The 15,858-nt window shown below is 37.5% G+C and overlaps 2 protein-coding genes across 2 annotated transcripts; both read left to right on the forward strand.

Moving 5' to 3' along the window:
* Nucleotides 1–290: 290 nt before the first annotated feature.
* On the forward strand, nucleotides 291–10,096 carry LOC117293574 (protein-glutamine gamma-glutamyltransferase K-like). Its single transcript, XM_033775933.1, has 15 exons — nucleotides 291–634; nucleotides 1,527–1,657; nucleotides 2,036–2,221; nucleotides 2,504–2,764; nucleotides 3,669–3,787; nucleotides 4,034–4,141; nucleotides 5,245–5,419; nucleotides 6,025–6,157; nucleotides 6,419–6,522; nucleotides 6,728–6,864; nucleotides 7,080–7,191; nucleotides 7,365–7,655; nucleotides 7,956–8,110; nucleotides 8,354–8,490; nucleotides 8,825–10,096. The coding sequence occupies exons 2-15, from the start codon at nucleotides 1,552–1,554 to the stop codon at nucleotides 8,964–8,966; spliced, it is 2,166 nt and encodes a 721-aa protein (XP_033631824.1). The 5' UTR covers nucleotides 291–634; nucleotides 1,527–1,551; the 3' UTR covers nucleotides 8,967–10,096.
* A 32-nt stretch (nucleotides 10,097–10,128) lies between these two features.
* Nucleotides 10,129–13,345, forward strand: LOC117293575 (serine/threonine-protein phosphatase 6 regulatory ankyrin repeat subunit B-like). The gene has a single exon (XM_033775934.1). The coding sequence runs from the start codon at nucleotides 10,399–10,401 to the stop codon at nucleotides 11,794–11,796; it is 1,398 nt and encodes a 465-aa protein (XP_033631825.1). The 5' UTR covers nucleotides 10,129–10,398; the 3' UTR covers nucleotides 11,797–13,345.
* Nucleotides 13,346–15,858: the final 2,513 nt, after the last annotated feature.

A 15,858-nucleotide genomic window follows, 5' to 3' on the forward strand; every position in this document is an offset into this window, starting at 1 on the left:
ACCGATTTATGTACAACCCCTGATCCATGCAGTACACAACTTTAATACTAATATGGTAAACACTTTAGAAATATTTAGAAAAATGGAAAACCAAAATAGTATCGTGCTGTTGTTAAACTACTCCTGATTAAAATAGTAATGGCACACAGGGTAATTAAATGTATATAATAATAATAATAATAATAACCCGTTTTTATATAGCGCTTTTCACACCCATGGGATGTGCGAGTCAACCTTGAATCAGTATGTAACATTGATCACAAGAATGTTTGCTTCTGTATTTTCCCTCATGGCAGGCAATGCTATCAGTCCATAAATGTGTTTCCTTGATGGCTATATAGACCTTCACTCAATGTAACCAGAGTTTCAAAGCTATCGGGCTGTATATCTTTTGTGAGGCATTCGTGTATGTAATGAGGACCCTGTTGAACGTTGCTCTGTTGCATGCTCCAGAAAACATTCAGATTTACTGCAGTTTTAGTACCATTGTGAATGCTTCGCGTGAATTATTAATCTGCCTTGCCCTCGTCGTTCATTCAACTACATCGCAACCGGTACAACAACTCTACATTCACAAGGAGTGCAGGCATAGTGCAGAAAGACAGGCGTATTTCCGGTTGGTTTGCTGTACATGGTAAGTTGCACGTTGCACTTTGGAGTACCTCCATGGTTGCAAATTATTTTTAAAAGATGTTAACCCCCAAAATAGGGTAATGTAACGTTGCTATCTTTACTTTTTAATGGAGCATCATAACTTATCAAGCTCATAATCAATCAATTATCTCTTAATTCTTAATGTTTTCTGGCTAAATGCACCCATATTGCCTGCATGAAAAGTGATCGGTATAGAGAGGAGGACCTCTGGCCAAATTTCAAACAGGCTGCTTAAGGACAACAAGTTGATAAGCACATCAACATTTTGCTTACCAAAATAAGATTCAGCTAGCTAAAATACCATTTAATGCGTATAATACAATTTCCATTACAAGAGTAAATCCATTGTAAAATGTCTGTTAGAACTTATAGGCCTACAGTATGTTATTAAACTCGTACCATTCCTTATTCCTTAATAATGCATACGGTACTACTGATGGGCGGGGCAAAGGGAATTGACCTTGCAAACTTTGCATAAATTATTTACATTATTAGGCCTGCATTTTGATAAAGTTCTCGAAACGCGATCCCTTGTTCATTTAGTTCAGTCGATTTCCGAAGTAACGAATGCTAGCCGATAATTGTTTTGGTATGTTATTTATTCAAACTGAGTGAGGCACTACCAGTACAACCCTGCCACACCCATGTTCCATGTAGTTTCATATTGGGGACCTTTAACAATTTCTGGAAACGATGAGCTTTTATCATGAGAACTTGCTGATAGACCCATACAACATTCATGACAGTCTTGTACCAGCTGTGCATGCTATTAACTTTGTTAGACCTCCAGACCCACAATCGAAGTTCAGGTTCAGGTTCAGTGTTTTAATGTTATGTTTAAGTTCATACATGCCTTTTGTCCATCTCTACAGATAGCGACATTAATCTAGGAATAACATGGATAATAATTGGAGAAGAGCACACAAGAGACTGATGGCATTCAGAGGAAGAGTTGGAACTTCCAAACTGCCAAAGACTGAAATAGAAGAACCATCACCCTCTGGTATATTATTTGAAACCATGCTCACATTATCCGTCTGCTTGATAACTAAATACTTCATTCTATGATGTATTGGTCGTATAGCTGTCCTTGGTATAAAAGAATTGCAAACAAATCTTGGGTTCATACGAAGGTGAACCTGTTCAATACTTTTTGTTGTTAATTGGTAATAGGTGACCCTGGTGGGAATTGAATTTGGCTATTATGAAACTTCTGACAGGCTCAAATATTGGCAAACACCATTGTATAATATGCAACTTAAACTGCTGTACTTTCTCCCAATAAATGTTTCTCCCGCAAAATTAGTTAAACGAAGTTGTGAATACTTTATCATTTACATCTAAGCAGATAACATTTGTTGATTAAATATTTGTACTTTAGATGGCCAGCTGAAAGTGGAGAAAGTCGACCTACTATTAGCCAAGAATCGACAGTCTCATCGTACCGAGAATTATGAAAATACGGGTTTGGTTCTCAGACGTGGACAGAGTTTTGACATAGAGATTACTCTGGCTCAGGTGTATGATGAAGCAGCCAAACATCAGATAACGCTCGAGCTCTGGTGGGGTAAGTTAAACAATATATAGAGAAAGTAAGCCGAGCTACACGTTGAGACAATTTAAATGTGTTTTATACATTTTGCTGATGTGCCAAATTGTATTTTTGTTGCATTTCTTGGTTTCGGAGCCTTAATCTTATTAAAAAAACGTGTGATTCAGTGGTTCGCTGAACTAAATCTTTCGGATAAGTTCATACCAAATTATTTAACGAGCCAGTAAAAAAAACCGGAAATTATCTTTCTTATATTTTTTTTTATTATATTTTGTTATTCACGATTTAAATCCACAGGAACCGAAGCCTTGGATTCTCATAACGCACACGTTGTAATTCCCATCCGTTCGAGCAGTGTAGCTATTGATAACCTCGGTACCTGGGCTGCTAAGTTTGTCAACATGAAAGAGAATAAGGTCACTGTCCAGATCTTGAGTCCAGCTGACGGCCTGGTTGGACGATACCAGATTGATGTCACTACGAAGGTTGATGGCAAAAATGATTACCGTTTTATCATGGAAGGTCACGTGTACTTGCTGTTCAACCCATGGTGTGAAGGTAAAGCCAACTGACTTCCTGTTTTCAGTACGGACGTTCAAAGTTCAACAATTGTATAGACTATAATGGTTCTGCAAATAGTTTGGATTGTGTTATTCAATGCAACAAATAATCAAATTTATGTAGAAAGGAAATGCCAAGAAGCCTACAATTTCCTTGCGCAGGTCTGATTCTATTTATTTCGAATCTATAACAAAACAATTTTCTCATTGATGTAAACCTAAAATTTAATGTTGACAAAACCTTAAAGGCTACCACTTTATAATCGGGGCAGTCTGTAAAATACAATAATAGAGAAAATAGCAATTACTTTAATAACAAACTTAAAACGAACAGATAAGATGAATAATAAGTTTTACTTGACCGTCAATAATTTATCACAACCTCGGATGTGGATAAATGAATTTCAACTTACAGTCTACTCATTCGAACTTGGCCATGAACAACCTTGATTTCATTACCGATTGCCAAGTTTTGCCTCATTGACAGTCCACGATAGGATATATATACCTCAGCTGGCATTGCTATTGAAACCAGGTAATAATTGCATTCCCCATGCACTCAACTTTCTCAGATTAAGTTGACTTACGGTTGCAAGTTCAAACCAAATCTATAGCTAGTAGATGTATGAGAGGCAAGTATCTGATGGAACCACTAAGGCAATACAGCAGTCGTATGAATAAACGAAATAGTATTAATGTTGAAGGAAAAATGTTTAAGATTTGTTTTAAAGGGTTTTTAGTGGTCGGGTAAGTCTTGATTTAGAAATGTCAAATTATTTAAGACCCAGTGGAGTCCAATAGCAGATGTATTCAATCTTCACAAAACGGCAAAGTTTTAGGTGTTTTAAATTATAGGTTTTTTCTATACTCGGACTTTATTTCTGTTACTTATTTATTAACAGCTGACGATGTGTTTATGCACAATGAAATCCAAAGGAAAGAATACGTGTTGAATGATATGGGAATGTACTTCTACGGCGCTGGCAACCAAGTTGGACACGCCCCTTGGTACTTCGGACAGGTACAAACGTTATAAATGATTGCATTATTACCTTTTAAAACAAAATACTTGTATTTATCTCTGAAGCTTTGAAAAATGAATGACAATAACGTTGTTCTTGTGTTTGGTGTTATGCACCTCTTTGCAAAGCAAGTGTGGAACTATTAGATGATCAACAAATGTAAGTTAAATACACCCCCCCCCCGAAAAAAAATAAATAAATAATAATCACCTAACGATTATACTGCTGTATTTTTCACCTTCCAGTTTGAGGTAGGAATTTTGGAGTGTGTGGTTACTTTAATGGAAGCTGCCAACAAGAGACCTTCTGCCTACTCCAGCCCAATCGAGATATCTCGACTTCTCTCTGCTTTGGTATGTAATTTAATTGGCTACATTGGCATTAAACTTGTAACATTTCGGATAGTGGTGGGCAACATAATCGTACTGGTAGTGGATAGAGCAAAGGGAGTTGACCTAAGGAGAAACCTAAACGTATATCATTTGCTTCTTAACTTATGAGCCAGGTCTAGGAGGGCACATCTTTTTGATGACAGTTTTTGGCCTTTTGCCCTTCCCTGGCCTGTGCTTGTTTTATTGTTTTGCTTTTTTTTTGTCCGAAGAATTAAAATAAATAAATAAATATCTCGTATCAGGGCTCAATTTCATCTATCTGTATAAATGAACAAATTCTGCTCGACAAATTGCTTTGCCAAGCAAACATTTTATGGGGCACCAGTTACAACAACGTATACTTAATGTTATTTGTGGCTCAATGGTTACCTGTTTGTGCTAAGCAAAGGGCTTAGCAAGTGTTCATGATTACAGGCTTTTATTAAATTGGGCCCAGTTGGTTCCAATACTAGCAGCATATTGAACTCAAAATGAATATACATGTATCTCCATACAATCGAGTTGAGCAATGTCTGGGTCAGTTTATTAACCATACATTCAATTGATATGTTAACGATAATGCGGAATGCACATGAACCAGCGTGGGTTACAACTTCTCTACATGATAGATATCCTTGGTGGTCATAGATCCGATATATCAATATTCATGCCCAGCGGTGTTCTTAATGTTTCCTAACTGGTCGACCACATAGGCAATTAAAATGCTGACACGCCTACGTCACTCAGATGTGTGACTTTAAGCAACCTTCGCTGGTAGTCTATAATGGTGCCCTCGGAAAACTTTGAAAAATGATTAAATAGCTTTAAAGTCTGAGAATTAGAGTCTGCGCCTTGAACACCCAGCAGGGTGGATATGTGCGCATTACAAGTCTTATTATTATTATTATTATTATTATTTTTATTAGACCATGTGTATGTATGTCAGCTCTTTTTCTTGATAAATCATGCCTACTTTTTCCAAACGACCAAAAAACATGGCTGCATTACACGTATAAACATTGAACAATTCAATGTACATGGTATTTACTCAATTTACTCAATTTACTCAATTATCAATATCACAGGTAAATGCACCGGATGACAATGGAATTCTTGTTGGTAACTGGAGCGGTAACTACGAGGGTGGAACGGAGCCTACTGCCTGGTCCGGAAGTGCATCCATCTTTGAGGAGTTCATACGAACAGGACAACCGGTGTGTTATGGCCAATGTTGGGTCTTTGGAGGCCTGCTCTCCACAGGTAATAACAGTACAATACTTATCGTAATGTAAAAGGTTGGGTTATTGAAATGGGAGGACGTTTAAAACTGAGCAGTTGTTATTAAAACCCTCTAATGGACTACCGGTACGGGAGCCAACAGACCGATAACACATTTTAGGTAATTAAAGTTCTATGCCCAATTGACGTGTTCTTATATGACCGTTTAGACAGAATGCCTTTCATGCAGGCTCGTGTACACAAAAATATTGCTGTTCCACAGTGCAAAAACATATGAACTACAGAAAACATTTTGCCAAACTATACAACGTCTGGTAATGTTAATAAGTGTTAGCTTTAAACAAAGTATGAGATCACTAAGCATTGCAATGTCAGAGATACTCGTTTTCCCAGCGTACTGCAGTAACCAATGACAATTATGCACTAGTCAGGGGTGGACCGTCGCATTGTTAGGTGGTAATAGGATTTGAAACTTTGCATGGTGGAAATAAGATAATAGAAGAGTTTGCGGTATGGTGTTTACCGCAAACTCTTCTATATACTAGGTGGAAATAATCAATGGAATGATTTACCAATGAATTGGTGTTACTTAATTCTTAAAAATTGTCATCCTTTTTATCGAACAGCTCTGCGCACAATTGGCATCCCAGGTCGCACCATCACTAATTTCAATTCAGCACATGATGCAGATGCCAACTGCCTTTTAGATTACCACTTTGATGCTGATGGAAACCCACTGGACAATGATGATAGTGTGTGGTAGGTGTTTAGCATTGAGGATGACTTCTGAAACAAAGTACTTAAAAGGAAGAAATAACAAACGAAAGAAAACCAAATTCATTTGTCCATAATATGCTTGAACGCTTCTTACAAACGGTGTATTTGATGTATTTTTGTGTTTAAAATAGTGTATAAAGTAGACATGAAAATATAGGAATATATAACTTTCACGGTTTTTTACGACTGGAACATAGTATTCAAATGTGCCTTTGCTGTATTTGTCCTCTGAACATTGTTTAGGAACTTTCATGTGTGGAATGATGCTTGGATGGCTCGTCCTGACCTGCCTAAGGGGTATGGGGGATGGCAAGCAGTTGATTCTACCCCGCAAGAATTAAGTGACTGTAAGTTGGTAGTATGTCTGTCAGTTAAAAACAATCTAGTCACAATGCTGGTTTTATTTAAGCAATATTGGAACGTATGTATTATTTTAACACAAAACTACTCATTGTTATAGAAGATTTCAATATATGGCAAAATTTCAGAAACGTAACACAATTATATCAAGCTGATGACTCGATTTGTGAAATTTCAATCAACTTACTGTAGATGTGTTCCGGACTGGTCCTTCTTCCCTAACGGCCATCAAGAACGGTCACGTGTATCTCAACTATGACACCAAGTTTGTCTTTGCAGAGGTGAATGCTTGCAAAGTGTCTTGGAAGCTGAGTGCAGATCTTGCAGAGGTGATTTTATATCAATCCATTTGTTATTGATACCGCAGCTAAAAACTTTAAAGCAAATCAATTGTGCTTTCACTATATACCATTACAGATATAGATCAAACTAAAAGACGCTGAATTTCAGAAATATAATTGGTTTTGTTTGTATAAAAACTTCCCTTTCATTGCTATTTTCGAAGTTAAATGAATTTACAACTTTGTTTGTGTTTCTTTATTAGGCACCGAAGTTAATTCAAATTGACACAAAAGCTGTTGGAACTCGTGTTGTGACTAAAGCTGTAGGAAAGTCCGAAATGGAAGATATCACAAATCAGTACAAGCAGAAAGAAGGTGTGTATTACATGTATAGACTTGTTCTCTTGCTTTTCTAACACAAACATGGACAAACGGGCACTGTGAAGGAAAATTATGTTGTCCGCTCGTTGGTATAGTAATTATACAAATCTGTACCGAAACTGTTCAGACAATGAACCGATCATAAGATTGTCTCTTTAATATACTAGGTAGCGTGTACGAGTATCTTAGCCTATTCGCTGCCGATAAGTACGTGGATGGTCTGAAAAAGCTGCTGCCAGACGTGGTCAACGATACAGCCATAGAACTCGTCCTACCTCCAAAGACCCTGATTGGTGATGACATGATAGTCAAAGCAAAGCTCAGCAAAACATGCCCTGTTGGGACAACACGCAATGCACATGTGTCTGTCACTTGTAATTCTGTGTACTACACAGGAGTGAAAGCAAAGACCATCTTCCAAACAACGGATACCGTTGAGATCAAAGCAAAAGAGGAAGGTTTGTGTTTAAGTTTTGATGTTCAATTATTTTAAAATCAAAATCAACAATAGATGGTGTTGTACTTCAAATGTATCAAATAATAATTCACAAGGGAAACTGACTGGGTAAATTTAAAATGATTTGGGCCTCACAAAGCAATTTTTATTTTAGCTTGATCGGGAGTTGAACCGACAACCTCTGGGTTAATGTGTCGGCGCTCCACCAACTGAGCTATATACTCATTCCCTAGGCATTTTGTCGTTGTTAATTCCCTAATCATTATACTTCAAATGTGTTAAAATTGTACCACTTTTTCAGTTTTGGAATGGCAAATCAAGGCAGCAGACTACCTTCCACTCCTAGTTGATCAAGCCAATATGAGATTTTACGTTAGCATGTATGAATCAGAAACCAACAACACTGTGACAGAAGGAATCAACTACCGCCTGATCAAGCCTGATCTGGTAGTCCAGGTACTTTCATTTCACTGCCATTCGTCCCTTTCACTTTAAGTTTCATATAATGCCATAATTATTTTCATGACCGTAATCATTTTTAGAAGTGTGCCTTTTTCATCACAATTTAAGTAGAGCTGAGTACCTCTTTCGCATAAACTTAAGATGTGTATCACAATCATGATTGTACCACACGTTTCTTTAACATTTCTCAGTAAAACGTTATTTTAAAATCTCATTGTGACTTTTGGTTCATGACAGGTGCCAACATCTGCTCCGGTTGGGCAGTTTTTCAGCGCAACGGTGACATTCACCAACCCGCTTGACATAATGCTTCAGGATTGTTTCTTCCATACTGAGGGTCCAGCTGTGCTGATTCACAAGAAAGAAACATTCAGGTAAGGCCTTACCACTAACTTACACTAAAAAATGAAGCATAAAAACCTTCATACAGATAGTCAAAGGTTTAAACAGCTACCTGAGCGGAATGTTTTCAACAGAAATGGTATTTTTACTTGTTTATAATGCACTTGTTCACCATTTTAATGTAATTTTGATATGTGTACACTTCTGAACTTTTCATATTTTCAGATTATTTACAGACCTCCAATAATAGTATCAAAAGTTATATTTAATAATAATATTTAATTATTAATTGAAATAATTGGGTTATTTAAGCTGTTTTATTGCAATTTCTGTAACTGCATGTCGTTGTTATTATTTTTTTCTCAGAAACATCAAGCCCAAAGAAACAGTGATATACACTGTGCGAGTTATCGCTAAGAAGCCACCAGGAAAGAAGGACATCATTGTGTCCTTCTCCTCTGTGGATTTGATCGGCGTGTCGGGCAAGGCAACTGTCAATCTGGTATAAAAACAATGAGCTAAGAAAGTTGATTAAAAACCCTCAGAACCGACGTTATTAAATTATCATGAAAGAATGACCCAAACTAACTGTAACAAGCGCCCTCAACGGTAACCGCGGTAATAAAATATAATCAGTTGAAGCAATAGTGGATGAGTGGCATGATACAAAACTTTTTGTTTATGTTGTTTTTTGTAAGTTTACTGAGCACGGATGAAGTTCATGCTAAACCCATTCTTTTAGTGAAATGTTTCACTCAAAAAAAACATTTCTTTTGAATAACTGTCCTAAAACCTTAATTTTGGTTATTATAAACCTAAGGGTAACGTGTTTAAGTGCTGAAATTAACACATGTTTTTTTTGTTTTTTTTATCAGAGACTTGTTGATTAATTTGTATGATTGATCACACAAAACGTTACTGTCTGCGATACTTATCCATTATTTATCCAAAGCAGAATAGCAGCATTTTGTGTCACTATGTACTTTGTGTTAACTTTATAAATATAAGTCTAGAACTGCCCCCTCCCCCTCCCTAAACAAAAACACACCCAGATATGGACAGACAAGTTTTAAACGAAAATTTCAGTACTTTAATTATTTGGTAAAAGAATATTTTCACACACACAAATATTAAATTTTGTTTTTAATTTACTAAACATTTGTGCTGTGATTATGAGGTAATATTGCTTTGTCTAGCCTTATAATAGTTGTGTAAAATTCAGTATTTCTTGATTGCGAATTTGACTCTAGAAGGCATTGCGATATTGAGGAAAGAATAAGCGTTAAGTTCCTATATCAAGCATGCTGGTTTTTAAGGGTCGTCCGAGGTTTCTTTGTTTTATTGAACAAAACATGTTTTTCAAGTGCACTTGAATTTGTTAAGTTTAGTTGATATTTATTACAATTCTTTAAAACACGGCAACGGTGGAAGAAGGGTTCATTGACAAAAAGCTTATGGGTATCTGTGGGTAAACCTTCTCATTAAAAAGCTCTAAGTAACTCTTATGACGAGAGTACCTTCATAGGCCATACAAGAACATTATTTTTGAGTTGAGTATAATTTTGTATGATATTATGATAAAACTATATGTGTCTACCCCATAATGCCGAATAAGATGATTGGTTGTTCAATACACTACAGTACGCTTGTATGTGTGTGTATGTATTTATTGCAAAGTAACCGGTAAACACTCTATAAGGAATTCCATGCAAAGCCTTCAAGGAATGTGCCCTCTGACGATGGTATGGTGTGCGGATAATGTAACGCAAATTATAAGCTGAGGCTGCATTCATATGACGGTTGCAATATCGATGAACACGAGCCGCTACTGTGAATGCTATTTTGATTTAGGTCACGCATGCAGCGTTCCATACAAAAGATGCCGTATACTTTTTACGTTCGTGATAGTTCAAGTATCGTGTTGAACAATCGTCAGAAAAATGGAACTTTGTTCAACTACTGCTGACGAACTGGTGGAGCTGATAAATACTGACGGTAGCTCACTTCAGTTGGATAAAATTCTTGAATCTTGTACAAATCCTAGTGAGCAGATTGGCCCTTTGCTGCTAACTGCATTGCACCACGCTGTACATAAGCGTCGCCAAGACTATGTCGAATGTTTCGTTAAACATCACGTCGATGTTAATGTGCAAGATTACTGTGGTTATACACCAATTCATCTGGCAGCTAAACATGACCAAGTAGAAATTCTACAACAATTGCTGCGACCAGAATGCAAGGCAGACACCCAAAAGCAAGATGCTGTTGGATATACACCGCTTTCTCATGCTTTACAGGAAGGCAACCACACATGTGCAGAAGTGTTACTTCAAAATGGCGCCGATCCTAACTTCTACCACAAACATATAGGCAGTGAACTTCATAGGGTTCCATCTGAGTTTCCGAAATGTGTGGAGGTTTTGTTGAAATACGGTGCCGATCCTGAGGTAACAACACCGAAAGGGTTTACAGTATTGCATTCTGCTGTGGAGGAGGGGAATCTCAACTTTGTTCAGATTCTGCTGGAATTAGGTTGTGATATCAATGCATGGACCAGTCCACGAACAGGTAGGAATAGACGCAATGCTCTGCAGCTAGCCATTATTGGAAACGAAATTGACGTTGCAAAATGTCTGCTTTCAAACTCGGCCGATGCTAACTGCCGTGACCAACAGGGGAACACCCCACTTCATCACTCGGCTGCTCACGGTAGCGTGGACATCATCCAGCTCTTGTTAGATTATGGCGGCAACATCCATGCAAAGAATGATCGGCTATTTGAACCCTTCCATCGTGCTTGCTCTGCCGGCAGAGACCCAGCCATCCTTACTTTTCTGATAAAGCATGGTGCAGACATGGATGCCCTCAACATCACTAATGACACGCCTCTTCACTGCCTCTTCTTACACTACCAGTATGTGCAGTGGACGACAGATGAGGCAGCTGACTGTGAACGATACGATCGGGAGTGTCGGCAGGGAATACTCGTGTTCGTCAACAATGGAGGGCGCTTTACCATTACAACCGAGAAGGAAGACTTTCGTAGTGTACTGAAGACTCTCCCTCTTCTGATTGGGTTACCAAAAACGGCAAGTGTCATTCAAGAAAGTGCCGATCAGATCAACATATCTGACGTAAAAGACCCAGTGTTCATTACAGTTGAGGAGCCGCTTCGTTCGCAACTATTGTACGCCTCCAATAACCCACGCTCTCTGAGACAGATAACGCGTAAGGTGATTCGAGGATTGATTGATACCAAACATTGTGAGGAAGCTGTTCGAAAGATACACATCCCTGCTTTAATGCAAAACTATCTGCTTTTCTTATGGGAAGATTGAACTAAATATGGACTGTAGTTTGATATAAGAATGTCCAGCTAATAATTAGTTTTCGGATATAACTGTTTGATCTAATTTATAATATTAATCCAGTGTTTTTATCGCTCATTTTAAAACCGTGACAGTCAAAGAAAAACATAATTTTTGCAACGAATGAACACAAATTACAAAAATACAGGACTTCGGACAATATTGTATCTACTATTTAAAACGAATGCATGGAAATTTAAAAGTTTGCATGAACTTATTCCATAATGAAACTCTTTGTGTGATAATTATAAAGAAAAAGACTTTCGATCGTCCATTTTGGCTAACAATTTTAAAGGAACATTACAGGATTGGTTTTCGCTGACAAAAACGTTGTTGGCAGTGAAAGTACTTTATGCCATCCACCCTATGCATACAACTGACAAACCTGTAGAAGTTTTAAATCGATCGGCTATCTGGTTCACAAGAAAAGAGTGAAAAAACGATTACACATTTTGCATGACATCGATTTTAAAAAAGAATAAAACGCTCACTGAGCGATAAACTCCAAACTGGAATTAACTTAGCTGTTTCGACTTGGAACAGGTATTGTTTTCGTCGAGATTTGCATAATTAAATATTACTATTTTATTAAACCTACACTCGATAGAATACCGTATTTGAGAATCATTTATATTCATATTTGAATCTGAGAAACGTTACTGTTAGTTACGCTTCTCAGATTGTGTATCCCAATTCCTGTTTTAGTCTTCCTGCATGGACATAACTGCGGATTTTCGGCGATATTAATTTAAAAACAATACCAACTTTTATTAACAGTTGAGTGTTAAATTTTTTGTATTTTAATTTTTGTTCACTTCCTATCAAATTATGAAACTTTCAGACAGAAACATTTCAATGATGTTTTGTGCTGTCATCATCAGACCGTTTCAGTTTAATTAGAACCTGTGATCTTCAGGATTTTTGTTCTGATCTTATTTGTTATGTACTGATGTTAAACATTGAGCAATAGTTTATGCAAGGAAATCAATTTGAACTATACCAACATTGTGATATAGATCGAAAATGCATCTAGGCAATATTTCACTCTTTTCGCAAAAATGAAAATCCATCAATAAAATTGGGGTCACGCCTGGCGGACACTTTCCATCTAGATGGACGTAAAAAGCTCAAATTTCCCCCGTAATGTAATCATGGGGTTTTAGAAACACAATTCAGTGCTTTGAGCCTTGTGACACGAAGACGGCACTCGATCTTCTCAGCTCGAAAACTGCGTCTGATGTTTCTTGTTTGCTAATCCTTCACAGTTGTCTGTATAAAAAAAAGTGTTTTTCCCTAGTTCCGAAAGTCTGAAAAAATCGAATTACTTCTGAATGCCTGCTATCCAGTTTCTAAGCCTCCGTACAAATGTGTGCCCTGAGTAATTCTAAATCAATTCTCCAAATGCGTGCCTTTCTGCAGTTTTTCATCAAGGCACCGACTCTTCACATCCTTTAAAGGAACACGTTGCCTTGGATCGGTCGAGTTGGTCTTTGAAAAGCGTCTGTAACCGTTTGTTGTAAAATGCACATGGTTAGAAAGATGTTTAAAAAGTAGAATACAATGATCCACACATATTTGCTTCGAAACTGCGTGGTTTTCCTTTTACTTTGCTAACTAACACGGCCGGCCATTTATGGAAGTCAAAAATTTGACTCCCATAAATGGCCGACCGTGTTTGTCGACGAGGTAAGGGGAAAACCACGCAATTTCGAATGATACTTGTGTGGATCATTATATTCTACTTTTAAAACATCTTTCTAACCATATGCATTTTATAACAAACGGTTACATACGCTTTTCAAAGACCAACTCGACCGATCCAAGGCAACGTGTTCCTTTAAGGGGAGTTCAAGAAACTTTTGTTTCGGTCATTAAAGCTCTTGCTCAACGATGTTGTGCGCATTCACTTGCCACTCTAATTAAGTGGCTGCAGTCGATGTCGGTATTTTATAAATGTAATTTGTAAAAAGTAGCAATAAAGCTGTGTTAAATATGAAAGACAGTCTTTCACAATAATCTTGAGTGTTATTAGGTTTGGCTTGATTTTTATGAGGATTACATTTAAATGCAAGCAATTGTGCCGGTGTTTATTCTTGGGATTTAGAGTCAAGGTCTTCCGTTTCATTCAATGTCGCATGAGATCCAAGTGTATTGATCCAATGGCCTTGTGAGCAACTGAAAGGCTCAATGCGTGCCGGATCGGGGCTTGAGAATGGGCCGAGAAACCTCGCGATAACAGGAGTCGCCCTTTGGGAAATTTACATTCAAGAAAGACAAAACAAGATAGGTGCACGTCCCTTCCCCTGTATGGATCCGTCAATTGAGCTAGGGGTTTCATGAAAATGAAGCAAAGCGAACAGTTGCAAATAACTAGGCGGCATATGCCTACATGAATGTTAGATTTTGACAAGCAAATTTTCAACACTATAAGACTTCAGAAGACATAAAGAAACACGTTTGCCTTAATTGTAAAGTACATGTCTCACCCATCCAACCCCCCCCCCCCCCCCCCACTCGCTGCGAGGCACCCATTTTCCGTTCAGACCTTTTGTTTTAAACCAAAGCAAAGTATCTGGTGTCATTAATGTCGCATAATGGGTTTTGTTTGATCGGTAGGGTTTTATGGATCGTCTTACTGTCAGCAATTCAGTATCAATATATCCTTAGAATGGCATCCCTTAAAATAGATTCCTGGTTTCTCTTGCTTCGCCCCCTATTCTTTACAATCTGTAATATAGAACCTAAGTTAATACAATCATTCTTTTTCAATGAACTGTTTCTCTTAATGCAGCTATGCAATAGCATACAGAGCGAAACACTAAATATTCCAAAATGATACGAGCTTTATATATACAGTGAATGGCAGTTTTATAGAACATACAGGATTTCAGTACAATGCACTTTTCGTTATCTGAACAATATCGACTCAAAGACCTGCTGTCACAAAAAGCACTTCAAACCAGCAGAGTAAGGTCCACTGTTTGACTTTTTCTATATAATATCGTAAAAAGGACAAACCTTAAAATCAGTTACCGGTAACCCCCCCCCCCCCTTCCCCCAGCTACTTGTACGTCCTCTATGCATGAAAGAATCAGTAATCGCCGTTAAACTATCCCCGTTCCAGGACTCAAGTCATAAAGTATACCGTTCAAGTTGAAGTAACATTGACTGACCACAGGCTTTGTTTTAAAGGCAATTACCCTTTAGACGAATACATAAAATGTTTTAAACTAACCAGTGTTTCATGTATGAACACAAGTTAGCAACTATGTGTTTCTCCCGTTAAAGGGCAAAAGGAATGAGCATGTGGGCCTCATTTTTTCAACGTTTGAAATCATCCTTTGGCAAGATTCACTTGTTCTTCGAAGGACGTGTTGCTTGACTGTGATTCTTTCTTCTGGAACAGTACAAACAATTTGTGTGACAAACTGCAGTGTTGTAAGACAGATCCGACTGTGTTTATTGCCCATGTGCAAAATATATGTGCAATTTCAATTATTCGCTCACAGAATAATGTTATCAACTTTCTAATAAGTCTTGTATATGAAATCACGGTTGATTTTCTATTTATTTTTATTTATGAACCAACACCACAATGATTTGTATATATGTTTTGTTGTTGTGGGGGAGGGGTTGTGTTTGTTATCTTGCTTGTTTTTGTGTTGAACTTAAAGATGCACTTTTTTCCGAAATACCAATGCTGCTTATTGTTGCATCAAGCATAAACTTGATCTAGATATCACAGGTGCAGCACCATCATGGATCGACCATTGTGTTTCTTTCACAAATAAAACTAATCGTTGCATTCATTACCTGTTTCATTTTCTTTTCTGTAGAGCAATGATGCCCGAATTTCAGTTACAGGAATGACTGACCCTTATGGGAGGGAAAACACAAGGTAGGTTCATTCTCGTTTTTATATTTGTTTGATTAACGGTCGATTTGATACCGTCGGTGACACAAAGTACATTTCAATAATTCCAAATTACTTAGCCGAATATCCGAAGGGTATGAGAGAGTCTGGCATGATTA

The sequence above is a fragment of the Asterias rubens genome, chromosome 8 (assembly GCF_902459465.1).
Source record: "Asterias rubens chromosome 8, eAstRub1.3, whole genome shotgun sequence".
Taxonomy (NCBI): domain Eukaryota; kingdom Metazoa; phylum Echinodermata; class Asteroidea; order Forcipulatida; family Asteriidae; genus Asterias; species Asterias rubens.